Source organism: Jaminaea rosea (assembly GCF_003144245.1).
Source record: "Jaminaea rosea strain MCA 5214 unplaced genomic scaffold BDZ90scaffold_21, whole genome shotgun sequence".
Taxonomy (NCBI): Eukaryota; Fungi; Basidiomycota; class Exobasidiomycetes; order Microstromatales; genus Jaminaea; species Jaminaea rosea.
In genome coordinates, this window is record NW_020289995.1 from 1 (window position 1) to 20,269 (window position 20,269).

Genomic DNA, 20,269 nt, shown 5'->3' on the forward strand with positions numbered 1-20,269 from the left:
CTTTCCGCCGAACCTGCCCTTCAGACCATGTCCGAGGCCGGTCTCAAAAAGCGGTTGGAAAGATCGCGCAAATACTTTGTACTAGTGGAGTGCTTTGGCCGAGAGGTCCTCGGTCTTGTGCCGCAAGTATGCGTAACGCGCCTGGACAAGCTCAGCTTCGCAAGTATCCGCCGATACATGGCCTTCGCATCGGCTAGCAATCTTGGGATGACGGTGATGACCAATGGTCCTGGTCGCACTGGGCGCTTCCCCAGGGCTCAGAGAGAAGCCGAACGTCACAGATCCGAAGGAGAGCGAGGGTCGCCTGCAGACAGCCTGTCTCCAGCAGAGTGATCACGGCCTTTCTGCACATGGCTTGCAGTCATAGGCTGGAAGGATGGCGCATGGTCGCGGGGTCTTTTCAATGCTACTCGACGGCTTTTCATCGCGATGCTCGAATCAATGACACCGTGGATAGAGGGATCAATTCGATTACCCTCATGATTTGAAAATTCCGCCTGCCCCTCTCGAGTTAGCGCAGTCTGTCGCTACGGTGGCTCTCCGCCGTCGCGCCTCATGGAGTCGCATGCGATGGCGTGAGAAGCGCGATGTGCGCTCAAGGGTATGCGGATGCCTGCGGCCTGGGAGAAAGCTGCGTAAGCGACGGCGAGTCAAGGTTTTCGATGCACGTCAACGAATGAGGAAGCTGAGATGAAGGGCTGTCGAAGGGAGTCAGGACGACGGACAGACTGAGCCAGATGGCTTTACGTGGAGCTTCCACATCATCGCCATGCGTCTTGAGGAAGGAAGGGCATTCGAAAGCCTCGCCGATTCCTTCACTGAATTATTTTCGAAAGTATGGTCCCCTCTCAGCCGAGCATCTTGCGGAGGGGATCTGATCGCGCAGGCTTGTTAACCACCTTCAGTGGCCCCGCCAAGTTGATGGATGCCTGCCCGCGACTCATCTCTGTTGGAAAATCGGCTGTGACCCAGTATGCGGCAAGAAAAGGCCAATGTCATTAGAGGATGGGCGACAAAGCAAGCGTCTTACTTGCTGCTACCTCTCACCTCCGGTGAGTCGAACCGCGTTTGAAGGAGGGTGATTATAGAAGTCCTGCCGTAGCCAAAGACGGAGGGTCCGGAGAGTGCGACAGTCCTCCTGGCGTGGGGCAGTCGAGGCAGACATCTTCTGACTGAAGCCATCTGCCGCAAACAAGAAAGCAGATGGCGTTGGCTCGAGCCTTTCCTGCGCCCCGCCTTCTAAACACTGAGAGACCCGACAGTCTTGGTCAGCCATCGGCGATGTCGCCGTCGGCACGGTGGAAAGGAAATGTACATTGTCCGCCTCACGGCTGTGGCATTTGCCCTGCTACAGCATTCCAATGAAAGGCGGCAGATCACGATCATCATAAGAACATGCGTCTCTTTGAGCTGTGCCTTCCCAGACCGAGCAGTCACAAATGGCGCCTGTGTGGAATGACATCGACGCCGCCAGGAAGGCCTCGTCGAAATGCGCAGCTTGAGCGGCGGCAGCGCTGGCATCACGAATGTCCCATGAGCCACGCAGTCCCATAGAGAAAGTAGGAGACATCCCTTGCAGAGGTCCCAAGAACCCGGCCGAACAGATGCCTGCGTTGAGTTCCTCGGAGATTTGCCCGTTGGCTGATCTCCCTCTCGGCTGCCTCGACACGAAGGGCAGTGCCTGGGCGGCGAGTAATGCTTCTCCCTTACTTCTGGGCGGACTTCTCTTCCTCGAGGCATCCCGAGTGACGCATTCTGTCCCAAAGAGGCCCTCTGGTATCGCGGAGACATCCAAGGGACCAGCGCTTCGTAGGGTACAGGAAGCGGTCGTTCTTGCTAGTCCTGCGCTTGTGGTGCCCGTTGTACTGACCATCAACTCTTTTCTGGGCCTGCCAAGCCTGGCTTTGGGGGCCCACAGGCAGGATAATGATCGCGACGCGCACCGCGAGCAAGGATGGTGGCTGGCGGCTGGCTCCTGACCGAGCCCACTGGCTGGTGCCATGCGGACCGCTGCCGGAGCAGTGCCGTCGCACTTATGCTTAGCTCTTCTGCAAGGCATGCAGGCCATGTAGCTGCGATTGGCAGCTGCATGCCTGCGTTGATGAGAAGATTCTGGAAAGCACAGGCGCGGGCCGTCGGCAGAAGCCATGCGGGAGCTCAGAGCGAGGGCGAGAGAGGCGAGCGGTAGATGGGCGTGAAAAGGGCGACAGCGAGCTTAACCACGGACCAGTATTGGATGAGCCTCACTGGCAAGAGCCCGTGATGTTGGAGCTTTACAGGGTACGTGACACGATTGTGTCTGTGGCAAGGAGGGATCAAAGGAGTTGGGAAGAGGAGGGGCGCGGCGTTTGCTCAAAGACTCAGGGTCCGCGAACCGTTGTGGCTGACCTGCTCGCTCGCACAGGCCCACTTTCAGCGTGGGAACATCTCCTCCCCACGATATAAAATTTGCATTCAACGCTTCTCAAACTGATGGGCAATACTTTGCGCGTGCGAGAATCTTCTCGCGAGAGAGCACGGACGAGTCGAGGTCAAGAGCGCTGCGCTAGACAGTAACTTGAGCAGTGCTCAGCCGTTCGGAGACAATGGCAGATCGATACCATCGTCCGTTGCATTCGCCTACCTGGCGTTTTGGCGCTTGCGTTCCTCACGCATGCACTCGCGCAGTAGGGTTCGACCCAGACTCCCGGCCAGAGCGCGTGCGACCTCTCGCGATCATCACGGAGCGCAGTGCTGCGTGGGGCGCGAATTCAAGTCCGCTCATGCAGGGGCGGCCGCCCGCCCGGGCAAAGGAGCATGCATCCACGTCGGCCTCTGGCGCGGGAGGAAGAGAGGTGTGGGGTTCCAAAGGCTGACTGAACAGGAACGGTATGAGGAGGCGCAGGGAGAGGTGGAGTAACGTGCCGTGCTTGGCACGGCGTAGGACAGCGAAGACTCTCCTCCGAAGTCACGGTGTCCACGCGAAACACGACACCAACCGGTGGAATTGTCCATCTGGCGAAGTCGATCTGAACCAGGTCCCGGCATGCGAATCCACCTTGGCCATCTCGCGCCTACACCACGCTTATCTTGGATCGCCTCTTGGCGGAGAAGACCGTGCCATCGAAGCGGGCCTGGATGATCTCCAACTATTCTCATTGGTGCTTGAATTGCAAAAGTCGTGGGAAAGCTGCGAGTGTCGGGCAGAAGTCCCTGACCATTCTCCTTCCTTTGTCCTTGGTCGCGGCGGAGACAGCGGACTGGCGCATGGGCGCTGACAGACCTCAGATAGGGGCGGCCCGAGCGTGCTCCTTACAATTTCACATGAACAGCATACCATCGCGAGGCTATACTGTCGAGGGACCACCAGGCACGTTCTGATGTCTCGCATCACTCTCGAAGTCCGATGCAATTGATCCGCTGAAGCCATGTTCAACCACGATGCCGAAACAGTTCCGAGGAAATCTTCACAACACATTTCCGGACCCGGGCAATCAGAGGCACCGAAGCAGAGAACAAATCATGCGTACCGTTGTACAGGGGAAACATGCGACTTCTTCCGAGCTGCCGCCTGCCTCGACTACTTCGGGGCAATGAGAATGGGCTGCCCGTCCGCGCTGCGTCCGTGCACGGTCATTTTGCCTCTGGTCGGCCGAGGTGGCACGTCTGGTCAAGGATCGCGACGTGAAATTGCAGGCTTTGCTCGACACCGACGGTAGGGCCACAAATTGACAAATACATTGTGGGCGCCGACGGTCCTGAGCAGGCAAGACCCTACGGGGCCCTACGGGACCGGACAAAGCGTATTCCGCAAGCTGACAACGTCAATGGGGATGCTGCGGAGGCGCAAGGGGCGTTCAATCGCGGCAAACCTGGCGGCCATGCGCTCCTGGGTATGGACGGGAATTGTCATTCCTTTGGTGCACCACACGTGCGAGCTGCAGTGGTCGCCGAGTTGAGCGGAAAGAAAGGGGCTCGGGCCTCAGTTAGCTCTTCGCCCGCTCGTGTCGTTTCCCTCCTCTCCGTCGCCACAGTGCCCGTCCCCTCTGCTCCACTACCGCTGCTAGGCGCTAGTCCACCACTCGTGGGGCCGGATCCTTCGCCACCCCTGCCGCAGTCGTTGCCGACGTCGTCTCGCGGCCTTGGCTCTCCGCTCCTATCGCCTCTCCGCCTCTTGTCTCTGTCCACTCACTCAGGAGGTTCGACTCCTTGAGCCGCGAACGTGCAGCTGACGAGCGCCATTGGCTCGATGGCTCCTGGCAATTTCCTAGGCATGTAGGTAAGGGGTCTGCGTAGGCCTGTGGTCATCAGAGGAGGCCAAATTAGCCAAGGTGAGCTTGATGCGATACCCTCCCTCTTTGCGGACCGACAGAAAAGTGCCGAGCTGCTTATTTCCGTCTTTGAGCTTGTTCGCGGATGCTACGCAAGCGTCGATGAAGTTGCGCGTCAACATCTCGGTCATGACCGTGCCCGCCAAGCTGGAGGCCCTAGAAGGCCTGCCGAAGCAAAATGATGTCGAAGACGATGAGCAGGATATAGACACCCATGGCCGGCCTGCTCCTCCTCCTGCGGGTCCGTAGTCAACGCTCAACTACGGGTCCGACATGACAAGGGCGCGCGATTGGTCCACACCGGCAGAAAGTGCAGCCTAAGGAGGCTCCGCTCGAGGCGCGCCCCGAGGTAGTGGTCGCAACCGCTGATGAAGCTGGGGAAGGGAAGGAGGGACAGGAGGCGCAGGCGCTGCATTCCAGTGGGCGAGCAGGTTCCTCAGCACTGCGTCGACCTCTGAGGAGCGTACCAATTCGGACACCGAAATGAGTGTCGACGTCTCTCCGTCTTCTGCGCCCATCGCTCGTCCCCTTGCTATATCATGCATGATGAGATTGACAGTCAGAGGCGGACAAAGCGTACTTCAGGCTGCTGTTGCTACTGCTGCTGCTGCTGCTGCTGCTGCTGCTGCTGCTGCTGCTGCTGCTGCTGCTTATCCGGCTTGCGGCTGGAGGTGATTAGTTTGCGCCGCTGCCGAGAGGTCCTTCCTGGCGTCGTGTCAGTACAGTCGCGGGGGAGACGCGACCATTTAGGCCGCCCTAGCATCGACTATTGTGCAGAGTTCGAAAGTGCCTTCTCTGGCCGAGTACCGTCGTGTCCGACCGCGCTGCTTTGGGGACACCGTGGAAGACGTTCAGAGAAAAGAGGACAACGATTCAGCACGAAATGCAGAGGGCTTGCGTTGCTGCAAGTTCCGGAATGATGGCGCTTCGCAGCCTTACCTGGTGTACTGACCCTTCCGTACGTGGAAGTCATGGAGACATCAATGCCCGCTGTGGATTGATAGAGCCGTTCATTCCGCCTGTCTTTGAGCTCCCGCAGGGACCTGCTCTGTACCTCAATGACGAGGCCGATCGGTGGACTTCAGGCTCGCGACGGTCCTGGGGACCTCGGTGGCGGTGGCGATGGCGGCGGCGGCGTCTGTCGATGTGAGTGGCGTCCGATGACAAAAGCCTTCTGCTGCGTGGAGCCTTAAGGCCTCATCACCAAGCAGCGACGACCACGTCCGGGCTGAGGAAGTGCCACGTATCAGGGCAGGCAACAAAGCTGACGGTGGCTTGACAGGCTGTTGAAGTGATCGGAGGAGTCTGCGGGCTTGCGCAATTTGGGCATTTTGAGAGAAATGCGCCAGCCATACGATAAACAGGAGGAAGAGGTTGACCAGTCCGATCTCTAGTACGACAGCAACTTCATCTTGCCCTCTGTCTTCGCGCCTTGAGCGGCGTACCTAAGGGCAAAATCGACTCTAGGGTTGACATAGGGGCCTCGAGGCGGTGACGGAGGAGCAGCGAAGGGGGGAGTTGTAGGTCGCACGGTCCCCACCGTCGATGATTTTTGCCCTTGCGAAGGGCACTTCAGCTCGTAGACAGCCGGTGTGAGTCACCTGAGCCTCAGACGCGGACGGGTTGATGGCGTTGCGCAAGTGTTTCCGAACATCATGAGCAATCGCTTCTACTCCCTGCTGTCCCTGGCGCCTCGAGGCTTGTGCGAGGCTGTAAGCGGCTGCTGAAAGGGCTGAGCGTCGAGTAGAGGGGCGTGCGGGCTTCGGTCGAATTCTCAAGCCCTTGCCCCTGTACCGTGCGTATTGTTCTGCTGATGGGCAGCAGCAGCGGGAGTAAAAGCTGGGTGCTCTTACAGTGTGCTTCGTTGAAATCGAGGTGCTCAAATGCAGCGTCTCATTCGCTGGAACTCTGATGCCGCGCTGCAGCTGCCCGGTCTTACCTGCCTTTAGCACCTAGACTGCGCGAGGTCGATGACACTTCCGCCGGATGTAGCTGCGAAAGTTTGCATTGACGGAGGGGCGTCGATCTTGAGGCCGCTTGTGAAACATGAGTGAGAGGAAGTAAGAAGGAATGTGTGAGGGGACAGGCTGACCTGCTATTTGCCGTGCAGTCCGCCGCGCCATCGCCGGCCGGACCGGAAGGGGGGATTGGCCTCAGTCCAAGCTCGGTCCAATTTTAGTTCGTGCATCGTGTCACCATGGGCGGAACGGCCCCAGACAATCGCTGCAGGGAAGGGCGCCTCACGCGCGCGTAATCTGGGGGAGACCTCTGTGGCAAAATCCTTTTGTCCTCTACTCCTTCCTTTTGGCCTACCTCTCATCGTGAGAGTGCGAATTGTGGAAACACGCAGGCACGACTGCTATCAATGTTGTTGTCCTCAGCTCACAAGGACTTTTCATACCTGCATCTCTTCATATGGTCGAACGCGCCCCGCAGCGCAGCGAAGTCCGTGGCTCGTCCGGGGTGCGACTGCCTTCGATCGTCTCGGTCCTGGGCAGTGCGCCAGGAGACATCTTTACGTTGCCATCGCGCCGAACCCCTCTCAGAGACGCACAACAAGGGACGGCGGCGGCTTTCACCAACAAGGATCGGCCGACGGAAGAACATGCGCTGCCCATCGACATGTTAGCTCCCTCCGACATTTTAGGACGAGCTCGCCAGACAGCATGTACAGCATCTAAGCCGGAACGCGCTCTCCGCACCGGAGTGCCAAATGCTCGCGAAGCACGCGAGGCTTCGACAGCCTCATTACTCCACCCGTATCCATATATCGACTGGTCGCTACTTAAAGATGCTCCGTCCAGCCCCCCCCCCTTCGAACGGACGGCAGCGCAATGTCAATCTTTCGCAGCGTCGGGAAATGTGGGCCGGCAATTCTGCGTACGCTTTGCGCCTGGTTCGTCCGACGCGCATGCAGTATTATCCAGCCTGAGATGCCATTCGGACGACCTGAAGGTAGTTTGCAGGGAGGCTGCTCTCCCTTCGACAAGTCGTCCGCCTCCTAGGCCAGGACAGATGACCTCCAGGTTGGCAGCAGTTCCTCGCTTCCTTCCCAGCTCACCGCGAGGCCATCGAGTAGGCGATAGCAGTGTCGAGCCCGACGGCAGAGTTCTGCATGAACATCACGAGCTCTTTGCCATAGGCAGCACTTCTGGCGGAAATCGGAACCTTCGGCAAAGCAGAAGCACGAATGGCGGCGGGCGGAGTCAAGTCGCGCCGAGCACACGATCGGATGCTGTGCTCAGCGGCCGATGTCTCTCCGGCCAGCCGGCATTTTCTCTTCACGCCCACACATTTCGCGGCCAACCTAGCACGCCGCAAGCACGTCAGGATGCCAACGATGCCTGGCGGCCATCTAAGCGCTCTGGAGGCCCCACCTTGAAAACCAAACGTGCGGGCGAACCGTCATCATGCCTTGCCTGCGGCTGCGTCGCTACGGCTGAATGGCGCAGCGGCCCCGCGGGCCCGAGGACTCTGTGCAATGCATGCGGGCTGCACTATGCAAAGAAAGCGAGACTCGAAAAGCCAAATGTCCCATCAAAGGTGGGCGTGCTGACGGACGTCTTTGAAACTCTGCGCAGAGATAGAAAGAAAAGATGGCTGCGACAGCAATCTCGACGTTGGGCATAGATGCGCAGTTCCTCTAGATCTGTCAGACAGGAAGCTTCTCAGCCTATTTCACCGCAGACGATGCGAAAGGAGAGGATCTTTCAACTTTCTGACCTCTGGCGTGGACCGCTGCTGGTCAGCACGGAACACTCACGGCGCAAGTCAATGCATTCACTCGGCGTCGCAAATGTGTTCTAGCCACGGCGATTCGTGTCTATGCGGCTCGATTTCTGCATCACAAAGCAGCTGCCTGGCCTGCTTCGATTTTCATTCTTGTGCATCGTAGCGCGAATCAAAGTAGGCCTCTACCCCTCTGTTGAGGGTCAAACCTGGTCGCATAGGTCGGCCGTGGCACCCCGTGGGCGGCTGAAGACCGCAGACTGAGACCATTTCAGGAATTGCCGTCGCTTTCTGTCAACGAATGAGGTCGCAGGAAAGCACAGAGGTCAAATGAGGTGGGCTGGGCCGTAGCGCAAAGTGCTGTGATTTTCGTTGGTTGAGTTCACTTCCCTCTGAAGGGCATGGCCAAGTCCTCGACGCCATTGACCTGCCATCGCCAGAGCGACATCGCTGCGTGGCGGATGCAAGTCAAGGCTGCCAAGCGTGCCTACAGCTGTCCCTCGACAGTGTGTGGCCGGTGTTCTTCTGAGCTACAGGGCAGAGCTCCTCTACGATTGCGAAGGCTGGCCTCACCAACCCGTGGCAGGCCTGGCTGGGTAGCGAGGACGAAGATACAGAATTGCGTTTCGCGTCGCCTGCGATCCCGCTTGGTGAAAAGTGTCTGAACATGGCGGCAAAGGAACAAAGGCACAAGGAGCCCGGTGTTGTAGCACTCATCTGCTGACAGGCCATTGATGAGAGATCGGTCGTGCTGGTATGAAGATATCTTCCAACAACAGTCATGCGCGAGCACGCCTGTCCGCAGCGTCTGCGACAGATGGCGAGCGGACCCTGAATTGAGATGACCGACAATTACTCGACAGGGTGGTACCACTCGATGCATGGCAGTTTGCGCTGCCGCTGCTGCTATCGCGGTGGCAGCTCCGATGCCCCGCCAAAAGGTTGCGTGGCGCTTGTCGCTTGCACGGCAGCGCGTCCGCGCACGGTCCTCTCGTTGCCATCGGTGTCACATCCTAATCGCCATCGATCGCCATCGCGCCATGCTACCAGCTGGATATGGACATGATATAAAATCAGCTGAGGCGTCGATGACTTATCCTCTCCTTCTGCATACGGGACGATTCTATCTTGACAGACGAGCAAAATGTCTCCTCATCGAGCCGTCATTAAGCACCTTCCCGCCGGCACCTGTCTTGGTGCAGGGGCATTCGGGAGCGTCCACATCAAGCACGTCGGAGGTGTCCAGGTGCGTACGCAAGCAACTTCGCGCTCGCTCAGATTCTTGCTCAAACTGATCGTCGAAATTGCTCAGATGGCTGTGAAAAGGGTCAACGGGGCCGTACGGTCAAGCACAAGGGCGTACGCGCGGCGGGAAGCGGCTCTGCTACAACGCTTGCGCCACGACAACATCGTGGCCTACCATCACTTCGAGGAGCACCAGACTTTCTCTCTCCTGTCGATGGAATATTGCGCCGCAGGCGACCTGCACAACTTCATCCATAGTGTACAGTGAGTCAACGACAATGAAGCGTTGCAGGACCGAAAGCTGACGATTCGGCTGACCAGAGACGAGCACAAGCGCTCCTCGGACTTGTGTCGAATGGCTGCTGAGCTTGTATGCGCTGTGCACCACTGTCATTACGGTATGGGTCCCCACTATCTGCTGCACGGCGATATCAAGCCGTCGAATGGTGAGCCCTGCACAAGCTGGTGGCCATGTCTCTAGGTCAGTTCTGATGAAATATGGCCACGTGGTCGCCTTTAGTGTTGATCGCAGCAGACGGCACCGTCAAATTAGCCGACTTTGGCCTGTCGAGGCTCAAGAGTGGCGGCCACCTGGAACGATGGAACTTCGTCGGCGTGAGTCACGATCTTGACGAGATGCTCAGTCGGCGAGGCTCGAAGTATACTACATGCAGATCCATTGAACAACCCTGCTCCCCGTTTCTCCACCCGCTACCTCTCCTCTTTCGGCTCCTTGGCTCCGTTTACCCGCTCAGACGCCTGGCTATACAGCTCCAGTGAGATCCTTCGACGATTTCGGCCGATAATTGGCGGCGATGCAGCTGCTGATCACGCTCTTCGGTCGCAGGAGATCCTCCGGCGTTTTCCTTATGGACCAGCCAGCGACGTTTGGTCTCTCGGTTGTACCTTGTACGAGCTCTTCACCTCCAGGCGAGTGGAAGCGAGATGGACGGAGTGCTTTCGTAGTCTCTGTAGCTGACAGCCATCGCAGGATGCTTTTCCAAGAGGTGCCGGCTCTGTCGACGCGGACAAAACAAGGTCTGCTCAAAGATTCTTTCCACAAAGAGGCTCTGGCCTTGCTGTCGTCGCACTGCACTGATTTGATCGAGTCAACTACACGAGTTCACGTACGTCGCTCGTTAGCATGGATGGCAGGACCGATCAGACCTTTCTGACACCGCGACCACTTCCGATCAGGCGAGTGAGCGGCCGACGACCGCCGCACTTCTGGCTCAGTCCCACATTCTGGTGTGGTTGAAGGACGCCGTTGCTTCGCCAGGTGTCGTTCAAGGTGGCGGGCGTTCTTTTGAGCGACGAGGCGGCCACATCGAGCTACGGGAAGACTGCTCTTCCCAGTGTCCGGCAGACGGACCCGCCGACGCTATGCAGTCTACGATGTGTCAGCGAGATCCAATGCCCGGCAGGACGCGCAAAGGTTTTGACGTGGAGCGCCAGATCGCTGGCAAAGACTGCCAAGAGGGTGATGGTCTGGTGGGCCTGCAGAGTCAGTATTTCACCGCCATGCCTCGGCCGTTGGCGTTCAGCACAAAGTCGATGAGACAGAATCTATCCAAGTGAGTCCGTTGTACGATGAGAAAGGGCTGTCTCGAATGCTGACCTGCTGAGATCCTGCCGCCCTTTGCTCAGAGGCTTCAAGAAGCTGAAGTTGGGATAGACCTCTCCAGATGCAGTGCCCGGAAGCTGTACACTGACGATCTTCGAATCGACTTTATCAAGAGAGTGCGCGCCCGATTGCGAACAACAAAATACCGTCCTATTTGACTGCTTCACGTCCACACCACTCCCTTTCTCTATCGCTTGATGGCGTCAGGCACCTGCCGTCGAGCGACGACAACGATCCCTGTTGACATTGTATCTCTTTCGAGCGGCCGACGGCGGCGCTCACCATAAGAGTAGATGCCCCGCCGGACGGGGTCTCAAAAGTTCGCCCTTCGACTGAGCTTGGGTCTTCGGTGCAATCAGCTCGGGACAGTGACGCAAGAGTGTTGGCAGTCGCCCATGCGGGACTGCAGCCGCTGACAAGCAGCTGGGTTTGCCCTACACATGAAAAGGCTCGAGATGGCGTAGGCCGAAAAGTCAGCGTCATCAGGTATCAAGTCGTATGCGTTTTCCTTTACCCGGCGAGCGTTTCGCAATTTCGGCGACAGATCACGGTCTGTTGACGGCAGGTTGGCCACACAAAGCACAGCGGGCTTGATTCTGCTCCCGCAGGGTGGCGGCCCGGGAAGGCAAAGTGGTTGAGCGTTCTGCGGGCTCTGCGAGCGCAACTACTGCGATTGCAGTCAGTGCCAGCAAGAATCCACGGATACGGTCTGCTCGAGATAAAGGGAGCTCATGATACCAAGCGGATGCTGGACATGCCCGCGCCTGTGGCAGGACTTTGAGCGCGAAAGTAACGTGACGGCCTGCTCCTGCACTTCGACTAGCTGTTGAGGACGATATGACAGCGCTGGCGGCTCCACACGGCATGCACCTGGCCTACTACAGCCTTCCACCGCCTGAGTGGATTTACGCGAGGCCGTCTCCGGCTCGTAGCCCTCTGCCAGCTTTTGTCGTATGTCACACGCCGGTGTTCGGCTCAGTCGTGATTGCAATGCCGGCCATGGTCGCTGAGACTTCGCTGATGACCTTAGGCGACTTCTTTGTTGAGGGTGGCCTCCAACTCGCTCAGCAACGATGACGTACTGTACCTGGTCCCCGACTTCTCTTGCACAGGCAACAGACCCTCTCCGCAGCGCTCGACTGAGCAACAGAGGCTTGACGACGCCGATGATGGCCAGGATGAGGGAGATCGCGAGGTGAGGATGGGCAGGTAAGCCGCGCACGCTGCACGACGCTTTGTCCACGTCCGAATTGGCTTCGACTTGAATTCGAACTTGACCACAACCCACCCTACGCTTGCTCTCGCATGACGCCACCTGTGCTGTCCTTGTCGCTCGCGCCGCATATCCGCGAGCCCATCACCTCGCCATCGTACTTTGCTCTCGCGCATCGCTTGATAGGCCGAGCCCGTCGTTCATTCATCTCCTCTCCTTCCACCGTAAACCGCTGACCGCGCATATCATAATACAAAGACGCCGCCAAAGATATTTTGCTTCTGTCCGTGATTTGTATGCGGATTAGCCGCCTCTCCCGACTTCAAGAGGCCCCGGAACGCAGCGGGGGCCGCAATGGCGTCAAGGGCCAAGTCACCAGCGTTTGCACCCGACGACATCGACGACCTGCGCGTGCCGTCGCACGACGACGACTCGAGACCGCTCGACGCCCAGCTGCTCGCCTCGTGCTGTGGCAAGGTCGAAGGAGCCATGCCATCAAGCAACGATGATTGCGACCAGGGTGACGGTCTGCTTGTCGCCTTTTCCAGAGGAGGAAGAGGAGCAGGGGCAGGGGGGAAAAGCGGCAGAGAGAGAGTCTTTGTGACGGGAGCAGCGGGCAGACTGCTCGCTACAAAGGATTGGTAAAAGTCGTCGAGCTCGTTGTCCGGAAACGCTTCTGGAGGCGCGCCGGGCCAAGCAACAGAGGTGAGAGCGTCTAACGAGGCAGGCACCGACGCTGAAAATGGTGACACTGCGGTGCTGAGTCTTGAAGAGGAGGGCGGCAGGGGTAAGGCGCCACTGCTCGCTGCCGGCGCAAGGCTCTCTGAGTCGAGGGTGCCTGAGGCTACTGTCGAGGACCAGGGCCGCGGTGATGGCTGCATGGCCGCGGTCGTCGTGGCCAACTGTGCAGGGCTGCTGCTACCTTCGGCACTTCGTTTCTCGCGGCCCGATGGAGCAGCGCCTGCGGTGCTGAACAGCGGCAGCGACTGCCACGCATTGCGCGTACCGCTGCTGACCTCGTAGCTGGCCGCTCGCACGCCCGCGCTAGAATGCAAGCCACCCCGAACATCATAGCCAGCCGCCGACAGCCCGTCTACCTGGCTGCCCGAAGCGCTGCACGTCGAATTCGCCCGCGACCGTTTGTTGGACGCCGAGCTCTTGCGAGCAAAAAATGACGAGTGGCTACTTGCAAGATTGTCGTCGTCGCTCGCCCCGCTGCTGCGGCTCGACGAGACCGTGGATGAAAAGGACGCTACCTTGGCGTGATGCATGTTTTGGCGCACCGATTTGAGGCGGAAGATGGAGGATGGGACGGCCGCAGACGCCGTTACGCCTTCGCTTGAACAACATCCAGCCTTGAACTGCTTGATGAGGTTGTAGCGGTTGCGCACCTGCAAACCCGTCCGAGAGCCGTGCTGCTTGGCAATCTCGTTCCACGAGCAGTCCAAGCGGATGTGCGACGCGTCTGACGGCGCGGGCGGCAGCGCAATGCAACCAGCCGCGCTGAAGCTCCGACCTTTGAGCTGCTCGCCAGCAACGTCAAAGCATCGGTGTGCATCGATGAGCCGCAGGAGTCGCCTGTCCTCGTCATGCGACCACTCGCAGCGATTAAGCGCCGGATTGAGGACTTCGCGCCAACGCTTGCTAGCTTGATCGCCCGAACGCGTCCCGATGGCACGCGCAATGGCTGCCCACTTGATTTTGCGCAGATCACAGTTGCGCTGATTGGCGTACTCGGACATGGCTTTGAGAAGTTGTCGGTCCTGCAATGCAGGGGCAAGCGCGCCCAGGTGAAAATATTGGAAGATCAGCCACGGCGCGCGGGTGCGGGGCACGCCGAGCGCCACGCCCACTCACCTCATCCTCTGTCCAGGCTCCCTTGCGCAGATTCACATCGAGAGAATAAACAAGACGCTTGCGACAGTCCTTGGCCGTTCGGCCAGGCAGGCGGCTGGCCACCATGGCCCAGCTGATATGCGCAATCGTCTCTGGGTCCGCCGACGCGGCATCATCGGCGGTGTTCGCAATGCCGGCGGCTTCCTTGGCTGCGCGGCGCGATGCGTGACGGGTCAGCTTATGTAGTAGGTGTCGCTCGTCTCACCCGTTACAGCTCACCAGCACGAAGCGCCTCGAAGAGGACTTGATCTTCCTGCGCAGACCATGCTCGACGACGACGTTGGCCAGTTTCAGAGTCACGGGCGCGAGGCATCGAGGAGAAGGATGCGGCCGGCGAGGAAGAGGCTGCGGGAGCAGCGAGAGCGGCGAAAGTGGCCGCCATACTGGGGCGAACTTCGTTGCGAGGAGGAGGACGAAGAGTCTTTGGGGAGACGCCGACTGCTGATGAGAGGGTGCCGAGGAGTGGATCTGAGGGTCGGTGGTCAACGACCTTTCGACTTGATAGGTAGTGGAAGCCGACGTCTGCAAGGCCCCTACGCACGTTGGTGTCTACCTGCCCCTGCCGCTCGGAGATGCGGCAACGCAACGATGACTTGGAGACAATCGCTCACTCAGTAATGCGACGTTGCTGTGATCGGCGGCGCAGCAACGCAATAGTATCCAGATGGGGTCGGTGGGAAAGGAGGTCTGGTGAGATGTGTGGACCTCAGGTGAGCCACAAAAGTACCCGGGGGGGCGAGGGACTGCGCCCGGTGCGAGCGCGTCAGCGCTCGCGAGCATGTCCTGCACCACCCTCGACGGTGTGTCGGCGCCTTCGAGAAAGCTCCGATGGCTCATTGCCAAACGACGCTGGGAACGCACGCCTATGGCGTACGCCGCTCAGGTGCCTGAGTCTATCTCGGCGTTAGCGGCGGTCGGTTGCCCCGATCGACCTTTCGTCCTGTCCTCCTCTCAGGAAACGCCGCTCCGTTAAGTTGAACTAGCTAGACCGGAATTCCATGCATCTCGCTTGCCTCCATCGCGGGCTGTCGCTTGCACCTGCTATTGCGACGCAAGCGAAGGATCCTCTGCGGACTGGCAGGGCTCCTCAAGCCTGCAACGAAGCGTACCGCGCCTGGCCGGCCGCGCCGCTAAAATATTCTCGTGGGCCTGCGCCTTCCCCGGCGCCAGCGCGGAGAAGCCTTCGTCACTGACGGCCACCGAGGAACAGGAGCGGGCTTTCCCTGAAACCCATCAGCGCAGCGGGCAATGGTGCAAACAAAATGGCGCGGATGCCGCCGCCCGAGATTGCAGTCGAACGTGTCCTGGGCGTGCTCTACTCACCTCCGCGCGAGGCAATTGAGCGATGCCCTTGTGGGCAGCCGCCGCGCCCTCGCCACTCGTGGGAACGTATTGCTCTTTGGCACGCCGACACTTCGGTCCGCCGACCTTGCGCCACAAGTCCGCGGCTGAAGTGGAAGGGTCAAATGAGCTAGTGAGCGAGCTGCCATCTCCCAGGATCGTCGGCGGTGGAAACGCTAGTACATGCATGCGCGCACGCCACCATGTAGCACACTATCCTGAAGACCTGGTGTGGCCGGCGGGCGACTCATGGCTCAAGCCGCTCCATTGTTCGGTCTAAAGTCTTCTGAATGTGCTCGAGCCACCGCCGTTGACGAGACGATGCTATATCAATACAGGCCGATGCCGTTGTGCGAGAAACAGGAGAAATCGAGAGAGTGCATGGCGCTTCTGATACCATCATACTGGCCGGTCTCACAATTGCTGCCGACATTCTGAATCTGGTTTCTGGGAATTCAGGTCCTGCTCGACGTGAGCGAAGCAAGCCTCTGAGACAGATCGGCGATTTGCTCTGTATAAAATGATTGTACCGTCTGCCGCGAAGACATCATTTGCGCTTGGGTCTCGTCTCGACGAGCATTTCTTCAACAGCTCGGTCAAGGTCGTCTCATGGTCTTCCCCTGATTCTCACCATAGCGTTGACGACGTGCAAGAGCGGCGCGTCGCAGACGACATCAAGGATGTGTCCTAGTGAAGCGACTGTCGCTTCCGACCGTATCTAGAAGGGGGAGCGGGGGGAGCGGGGGGAGCGGGGGGAGCGGGGGGAGCGTGGGGGAAAGGAGGCAAAAATGCGCGCTGCTGCCCAATGCGACGGCGCCTTCGCTACTCGTTCCCGACTTCGATCCTGTGCAAAAGGGCGGGCGCATCGAGGACGACACTCGCGGCAAGGACGAACAGGAGATCAAGACGTCGAATGGGCCCTTCTGTACGAATAGCAGATGTGCATTCAGGGGCAAGAAGCAACTCGGCTGGGAGGCCGAACGGACGTTAGACTTTGCTGCAGCGAGAGAGGATGCCAAAGAGACTGCCAGGGTGATCGTACAGCGTTCAATTGTCTAGACGTCTCCGAGTCGACATGTCTAGACAGTAAAAGGTGCTTACGGCAGCGTGTGTCTCAATCACTAATCGACTGATGTAGCTGAGGATCGGTCGAGCTGCCAGTCGCGGGGTCCATGAGATCTTCTACGTATGACGACATGTCGGGGTCTGCACTTGTGGTGTTGAGATTTGGGCAGGTGGATTCGATCGAGGCCATTGACGTCCCTGTGCCTCCCACGCAGGAGCCATCTGCCTGACAAGAGACACATTGCTTCGTGATGGATTTGCCAGTCGGCTTCTAACTGACGTAGCCGCTGCTTGCGGGAACCATAATGGCGCTTCCATCGTTTGCCCATGCGACTGCGTTCGTCTCTGAGCTGTTGGCAAGCGTGCGGCGGGCAGGCCGATGTGTCGGATATTGTTGTTTCCACTGGACATTGAGAGAGATGCGATCGCCGGAAAGTCAGCAAAGATGGCCGAGGTCAGCGTGCGGAAGCTCTCTTGCCCACTTCTTCAATCCACAAGGGTGCTTGGGGTACGACTCGCGATCGGCGGAGTCAGGATCGGCCTTCCATTCAGCGCAGCGAGTAATGTTGAAAGGCCTACTGTAAGTCCTTGTAAGAATGATTTGTAACTTGCCTTCAAACAGAGAGCTGTGTTTTCGAACTTTCTTCACTGTCAGGCGAAGAAGGTCAAGGACGTGCGAGCGAGTGCGCCACGCGTTGTGCAAGTGGAGACGTGAAGAGAGACGGCGGAGCTGCCCGCGCTGTTGATGGTGCTCTCATGGAATCATCTGCTCCGCTGCAGGCGCGGGACGCAATTACTGAGCAGCCGCCGGGCCCAGAACCGCTCTGCGCCACCTCCTGTTGCCAAGTGAGACAGGCGCGGGGAGTGAAGGAGAGGGGTGCGGGATTACGATCACGGCTCAGTCTCGACATACCCATAAATTGCGATTTCAGCGTTGCGGGACGCCTGTTCCGACACGAAGCGCAGTGTGACTTCGAGAAAATCCATCGTCCCGAAAGCCTAGGCAAAGAGGCTGGACCAGCTTTCCATTTCCAAGGTCGTGTCTGAAGGAATCCAGAAGTAACATGTGAACTTCTTGAGCCAGCGACGTAAACTCTGAGCCCAACGATGTTCATCGTCGCGGCTCCTCCTCCATATATCATGTGGCTCTGCGGTGCCTCAGACGACCTTACGATCGATCAATCAATCCACCTCAATCTTTTCGCACCATGATCCCCCTCCGCCCACTTTTGCTGGCCGCCCTGCTGCTCCAAATCCTGGTCACTCGGGTTGCCGCCTTTGACTGGCAGCTCATCTCTTCCGACTGCTCTCGATTCCTTTTCCAGATCACCTTGATTGAGCAAGAGGCCACTCAAGGCTCTTACATCTCCATTCAGCCCGTCGTGGGCGGAGTGAGCGATAGTGAGTGCCATCGAGTGATCCTGGCTCCAGTGAACATGTGCTCAGCCGCTCATTGTCCCCTTGATAGACGAATTCCGTCTCGACATTGGCCATTACTACCCGCCCTCAAATCTGCAGCATCAATTCTACTACTACCTCAGCAATTCTGCGACCGGCGCCGCCGATGTGATCGTTACGATCACCATCATCGGTCCTAGCGGCACCCCCATCATCTATCCCCAAGGAACGGCCGACGATCAGGAAACGGAACGCTTTACCCTCGCTTGCTCGGCATCCAGCCAGCCCTCAAGGGTCTCGTCGTCTGCGACCTCGACCTTTACGTACAGTACGCCGTCATCTTCGGCTACGGCCGTGCCAGCTGCGACGAGTTCGTCCAGTGCGCCGACGGCCACGTCCTCGATCAGTGGGTGCACCTAAGTTCGAAATACGAGGCTCGTGTTCGCTGACACTCACTTCAGGCAGCGACTGTCAATTGAATTGCGAGTCCCGTTGCCCAGGCGACACGCACAGCGGCTGTCAGTCGGGGGACTCTGATTATTACTCATGTGTGCAACGTCATCAAGCCCAGAAGCAAGTGAGTTATCTCCTGGCAGCCTCGAGCAACGCGAGCTCGACAGCTGACACGACTTGCTCGCGCTCTCTTGCCAGATCTGTATGGCACCGTGTCTGAGCGGATGTCTTCAGGCTGTCGCTTCATCCGCTGCGGCCTCGACCTCCTCCTTTCGCGCAAGCAGCCCGCACAGCGTCATTGTTGTTCCGACCAGAACTTCTGTCAGTGCCGCTACGTGGGGCCCAACAGCCCCGCCTTTTGCGATTTGGATGACGTTATCGATCGTACTAGGCCTTGTCTCCTATGCGTAGCTGCGCTCAAACCCTGCTTGTATCAGCAAGGTGGTTCACGGTCGGAAGTCACGCACGCCCCGGATGCGAATGTCCAATGAGACTGCGGAAAGCTACGACGCATGAAAGCCTGTCATTGGAAATAAAGGCGACGCATTGGCTGAATGAAAAGTTGCGTGTGTGTCGACCGGCGCAAGGGATGGAACATACGCGCGCGACGATGGCATTCTCACTCGAAGCACAGAAGCATCCTCTCGCCAAGCACCAGGCAAGATGGCTCACGCGCTTTGCGAATGCTTGATTCGCGCCAAGGTATCATCGCAGTCCAGTAGCCGTATTTGATCACCTCAGAGTCATCCCTTCTCTCTTTGGCCTTTCGAAGCTTGTTCTCTGAAGCTTACAGACCATAGACACCGACCGATTGTGGAACGCCAAAGTGCGGCGTGCTGAAAAAGAGGGGCATTGCAAGGCCACCAAAGAGACCTGCAACGAGCAGCGTGGACACCCTTCCAAAGAAGATCCATGTCAGCTGCTTCCTGTTGATGCATCCCGAACTTCATTGGGCGAGCGTGAAGCCGACAATGCCACGGGTAATGCATTGCGTAGCCGGACCGAGCAGACCGAGGCGCGAGGCGAGAAAGACTGGAACAACGGCAGCAAAATCGGCTGCGTACCATCGCGTCGGCAAAAGTCGCGTAGTTCCGTTACCCAAAGTACGAATGATGCGGAATCTAGACGTAATCTATACGTCCAAAAGCCGGAAGCAATGCCAAGACCGAGTACGGCTGACAATCAGAGAGGCGTACCCTGACGCGCGGAGATGACGCTGCTGTTGCGCCATGTCACGCATTCGGTGAAGGAGCCGAAGGCACTGTTGACGGCGTTTGCGCCGTGCGCTGCGGACACGAGAGCGGATGAGAAAACTTCCGCCGTAGCTTCCTTCGCCTCTCCATTCTCTTCCTTAGACTAATCCAAGTTGCGACCTTCATCTGTCGTGATTTTTCACTTCAATTTCGGGTTTGTATCAGTGGGGCAAGCTGACGGAATTGAATGTACATCGAGCCTTAGCAGATATCAAGGCAAGCCGTCACGCACTTTTCAGGTCGCCCATAGAGGCATTACAAGAGCACAGTGACGCCCGTATTGAGGCAAAGAATGATGGCAGAGCCAACGAGGAAGAGCATCCATCAAAAGCTGTGCGCAACCCCTCTGATGAGGTCAGCCCAAGGCGGGGGAGACTTAACCTCCGCTTGCGAGGAGGTCGATGGCGGCGCTCAATCGCAGGTTGAAAAGTCCGTGTCCATCTCGTCAAGGAGAGTAGCGCGTGAGGGCCGAGTCGAATCACCCTCCGAACACGATGAAGGACACCAGAAGAGACTGAAATCATCTGCTGCGCACGCCACGAGTTGGACTTCATTGTGATCAGTCGAGGCTCTGAACAATCTACATGTGACCAAAGACTGACTGCTCACGGCGACGCCGCGCCAAAGGGAGGGTTTTCAGCGCTGCGGTGCGTGTCATCATTCTTCTCTATGGCGCTGCAATGCGTGCTGTCATTCTTTCCCCTGGCTGCTCACTCGGGCATCAGGGTATATGCGGAATGTT

The 20,269-nt window shown here is 58.3% G+C and overlaps 9 protein-coding genes across 9 annotated transcripts; 6 read left to right on the forward strand and 3 right to left on the reverse strand.

The window, feature by feature from the left end:
- Positions 1-27: 27 nt before the first annotated feature.
- Positions 28-333, forward strand: BDZ90DRAFT_263347 (hypothetical protein; the record flags this gene model as incomplete). The annotated part of the gene is made up of 1 exon (XM_025508604.1): positions 28-333. One exon carries the CDS (start codon positions 28-30, stop codon positions 331-333), a length of 306 nt encoding a protein of 101 aa, XP_025358928.1.
- An 842-nt stretch (positions 334-1,175) lies between these two features.
- Positions 1,176-2,455, reverse strand: BDZ90DRAFT_126357 (hypothetical protein). The gene has a single exon (XM_025503329.1). The coding sequence runs from the start codon at positions 2,147-2,149 to the stop codon at positions 1,349-1,351; it is 801 nt and encodes a 266-aa protein (XP_025358929.1). The 5' UTR covers positions 2,150-2,455; the 3' UTR covers positions 1,176-1,348.
- On the forward strand, positions 2,239-2,462 carry BDZ90DRAFT_235049 (hypothetical protein). The gene has a single exon (XM_025507245.1). The coding sequence runs from the start codon at positions 2,263-2,265 to the stop codon at positions 2,443-2,445; it is 183 nt and encodes a 60-aa protein (XP_025358930.1). The 5' UTR covers positions 2,239-2,262; the 3' UTR covers positions 2,446-2,462.
- Positions 2,463-3,851: 1,389 nt separating this feature from the next.
- BDZ90DRAFT_235052 (hypothetical protein) lies at positions 3,852-4,310 on the forward strand. Its single transcript, XM_025507246.1, has one exon. It carries the CDS (start codon positions 3,875-3,877, stop codon positions 4,190-4,192), a length of 318 nt encoding a protein of 105 aa, XP_025358931.1. The 5' UTR covers positions 3,852-3,874; the 3' UTR covers positions 4,193-4,310.
- On the reverse strand, positions 4,173-4,522 carry BDZ90DRAFT_235054 (hypothetical protein). The gene has a single exon (XM_025507247.1). The coding sequence runs from the start codon at positions 4,439-4,441 to the stop codon at positions 4,247-4,249; it is 195 nt and encodes a 64-aa protein (XP_025358932.1). The 5' UTR covers positions 4,442-4,522; the 3' UTR covers positions 4,173-4,246.
- Positions 4,523-6,460: 1,938 nt separating this feature from the next.
- On the forward strand, positions 6,461-8,430 carry BDZ90DRAFT_126662 (hypothetical protein). The gene has a single exon (XM_025503330.1). It carries the CDS (start codon positions 6,726-6,728, stop codon positions 7,938-7,940), a length of 1,215 nt encoding a protein of 404 aa, XP_025358933.1. The 5' UTR covers positions 6,461-6,725; the 3' UTR covers positions 7,941-8,430.
- Positions 8,431-9,459: 1,029 nt separating this feature from the next.
- Positions 9,460-10,617, forward strand: BDZ90DRAFT_235057 (kinase-like protein). The gene is made up of 6 exons (XM_025507248.1): positions 9,460-9,548; positions 9,606-9,730; positions 9,805-9,899; positions 10,040-10,060; positions 10,132-10,411; positions 10,482-10,617. The coding sequence occupies exons 1-5, from the start codon at positions 9,499-9,501 to the stop codon at positions 10,261-10,263; spliced, it is 423 nt and encodes a 140-aa protein (XP_025358934.1). The 5' UTR covers positions 9,460-9,498; the 3' UTR covers positions 10,264-10,411; positions 10,482-10,617.
- Positions 10,618-13,671: 3,054 nt separating this feature from the next.
- On the reverse strand, positions 13,672-14,095 carry BDZ90DRAFT_208686 (hypothetical protein; the record flags this gene model as incomplete). The annotated part of the gene is made up of 2 exons (XM_025504021.1): positions 13,672-13,884; positions 13,979-14,095. Coding segments are annotated over 2 exons (330 nt in total), but the record flags the coding sequence as incomplete, so codon positions are not given.
- A 3,230-nt stretch (positions 14,096-17,325) lies between these two features.
- On the forward strand, positions 17,326-18,889 carry BDZ90DRAFT_235065 (hypothetical protein). The gene is made up of 4 exons (XM_025507249.1): positions 17,326-17,824; positions 17,892-18,227; positions 18,283-18,398; positions 18,473-18,889. Exons 1-4 carry the CDS (start codon positions 17,632-17,634, stop codon positions 18,683-18,685), a joined length of 858 nt encoding a protein of 285 aa, XP_025358936.1. The 5' UTR covers positions 17,326-17,631; the 3' UTR covers positions 18,686-18,889.
- Positions 18,890-20,269: the final 1,380 nt, after the last annotated feature.

Coding starts and splice junctions, on each gene's coding strand:
- BDZ90DRAFT_235057 (XM_025507248.1), top strand. CDS start 9,499: ATGGAATATTGCGCCGCAGGCGACCTGCACAACTTCATCCATAGTGTA. Junction 9,731..9,804: donor CGATATCAAGCCGTCGAATG/GTGAGCCCTGCA, acceptor GGTCGCCTTTAG/TGTTGATCGCAGCAGACGGC. Junction 10,061..10,131: donor CGCCTGGCTATACAGCTCCA/GTGAGATCCTTC, acceptor CTTCGGTCGCAG/GAGATCCTCCGGCGTTTTCC.
- BDZ90DRAFT_235065 (XM_025507249.1), top strand. CDS start 17,632: ATGATCCCCCTCCGCCCACTTTTGCTGGCCGCCCTGCTGCTCCAAATC. Junction 17,825..17,891: donor CGTGGGCGGAGTGAGCGATA/GTGAGTGCCATC, acceptor TCCCCTTGATAG/ACGAATTCCGTCTCGACATT. Junction 18,228..18,282: donor GACGGCCACGTCCTCGATCA/GTGGGTGCACCT, acceptor CACTCACTTCAG/GCAGCGACTGTCAATTGAAT.
- BDZ90DRAFT_235052 (XM_025507246.1), top strand. CDS start 3,875: ATGGACGGGAATTGTCATTCCTTTGGTGCACCACACGTGCGAGCTGCA.
- BDZ90DRAFT_235054 (XM_025507247.1), bottom strand. CDS start 4,441: ATGACCGAGATGTTGACGCGCAACTTCATCGACGCTTGCGTAGCATCC.
- BDZ90DRAFT_235049 (XM_025507245.1), top strand. CDS start 2,263: ATGTTGGAGCTTTACAGGGTACGTGACACGATTGTGTCTGTGGCAAGG.
- BDZ90DRAFT_126357 (XM_025503329.1), bottom strand. CDS start 2,149: ATGGCTTCTGCCGACGGCCCGCGCCTGTGCTTTCCAGAATCTTCTCAT.
- BDZ90DRAFT_126662 (XM_025503330.1), top strand. CDS start 6,726: ATGGTCGAACGCGCCCCGCAGCGCAGCGAAGTCCGTGGCTCGTCCGGG.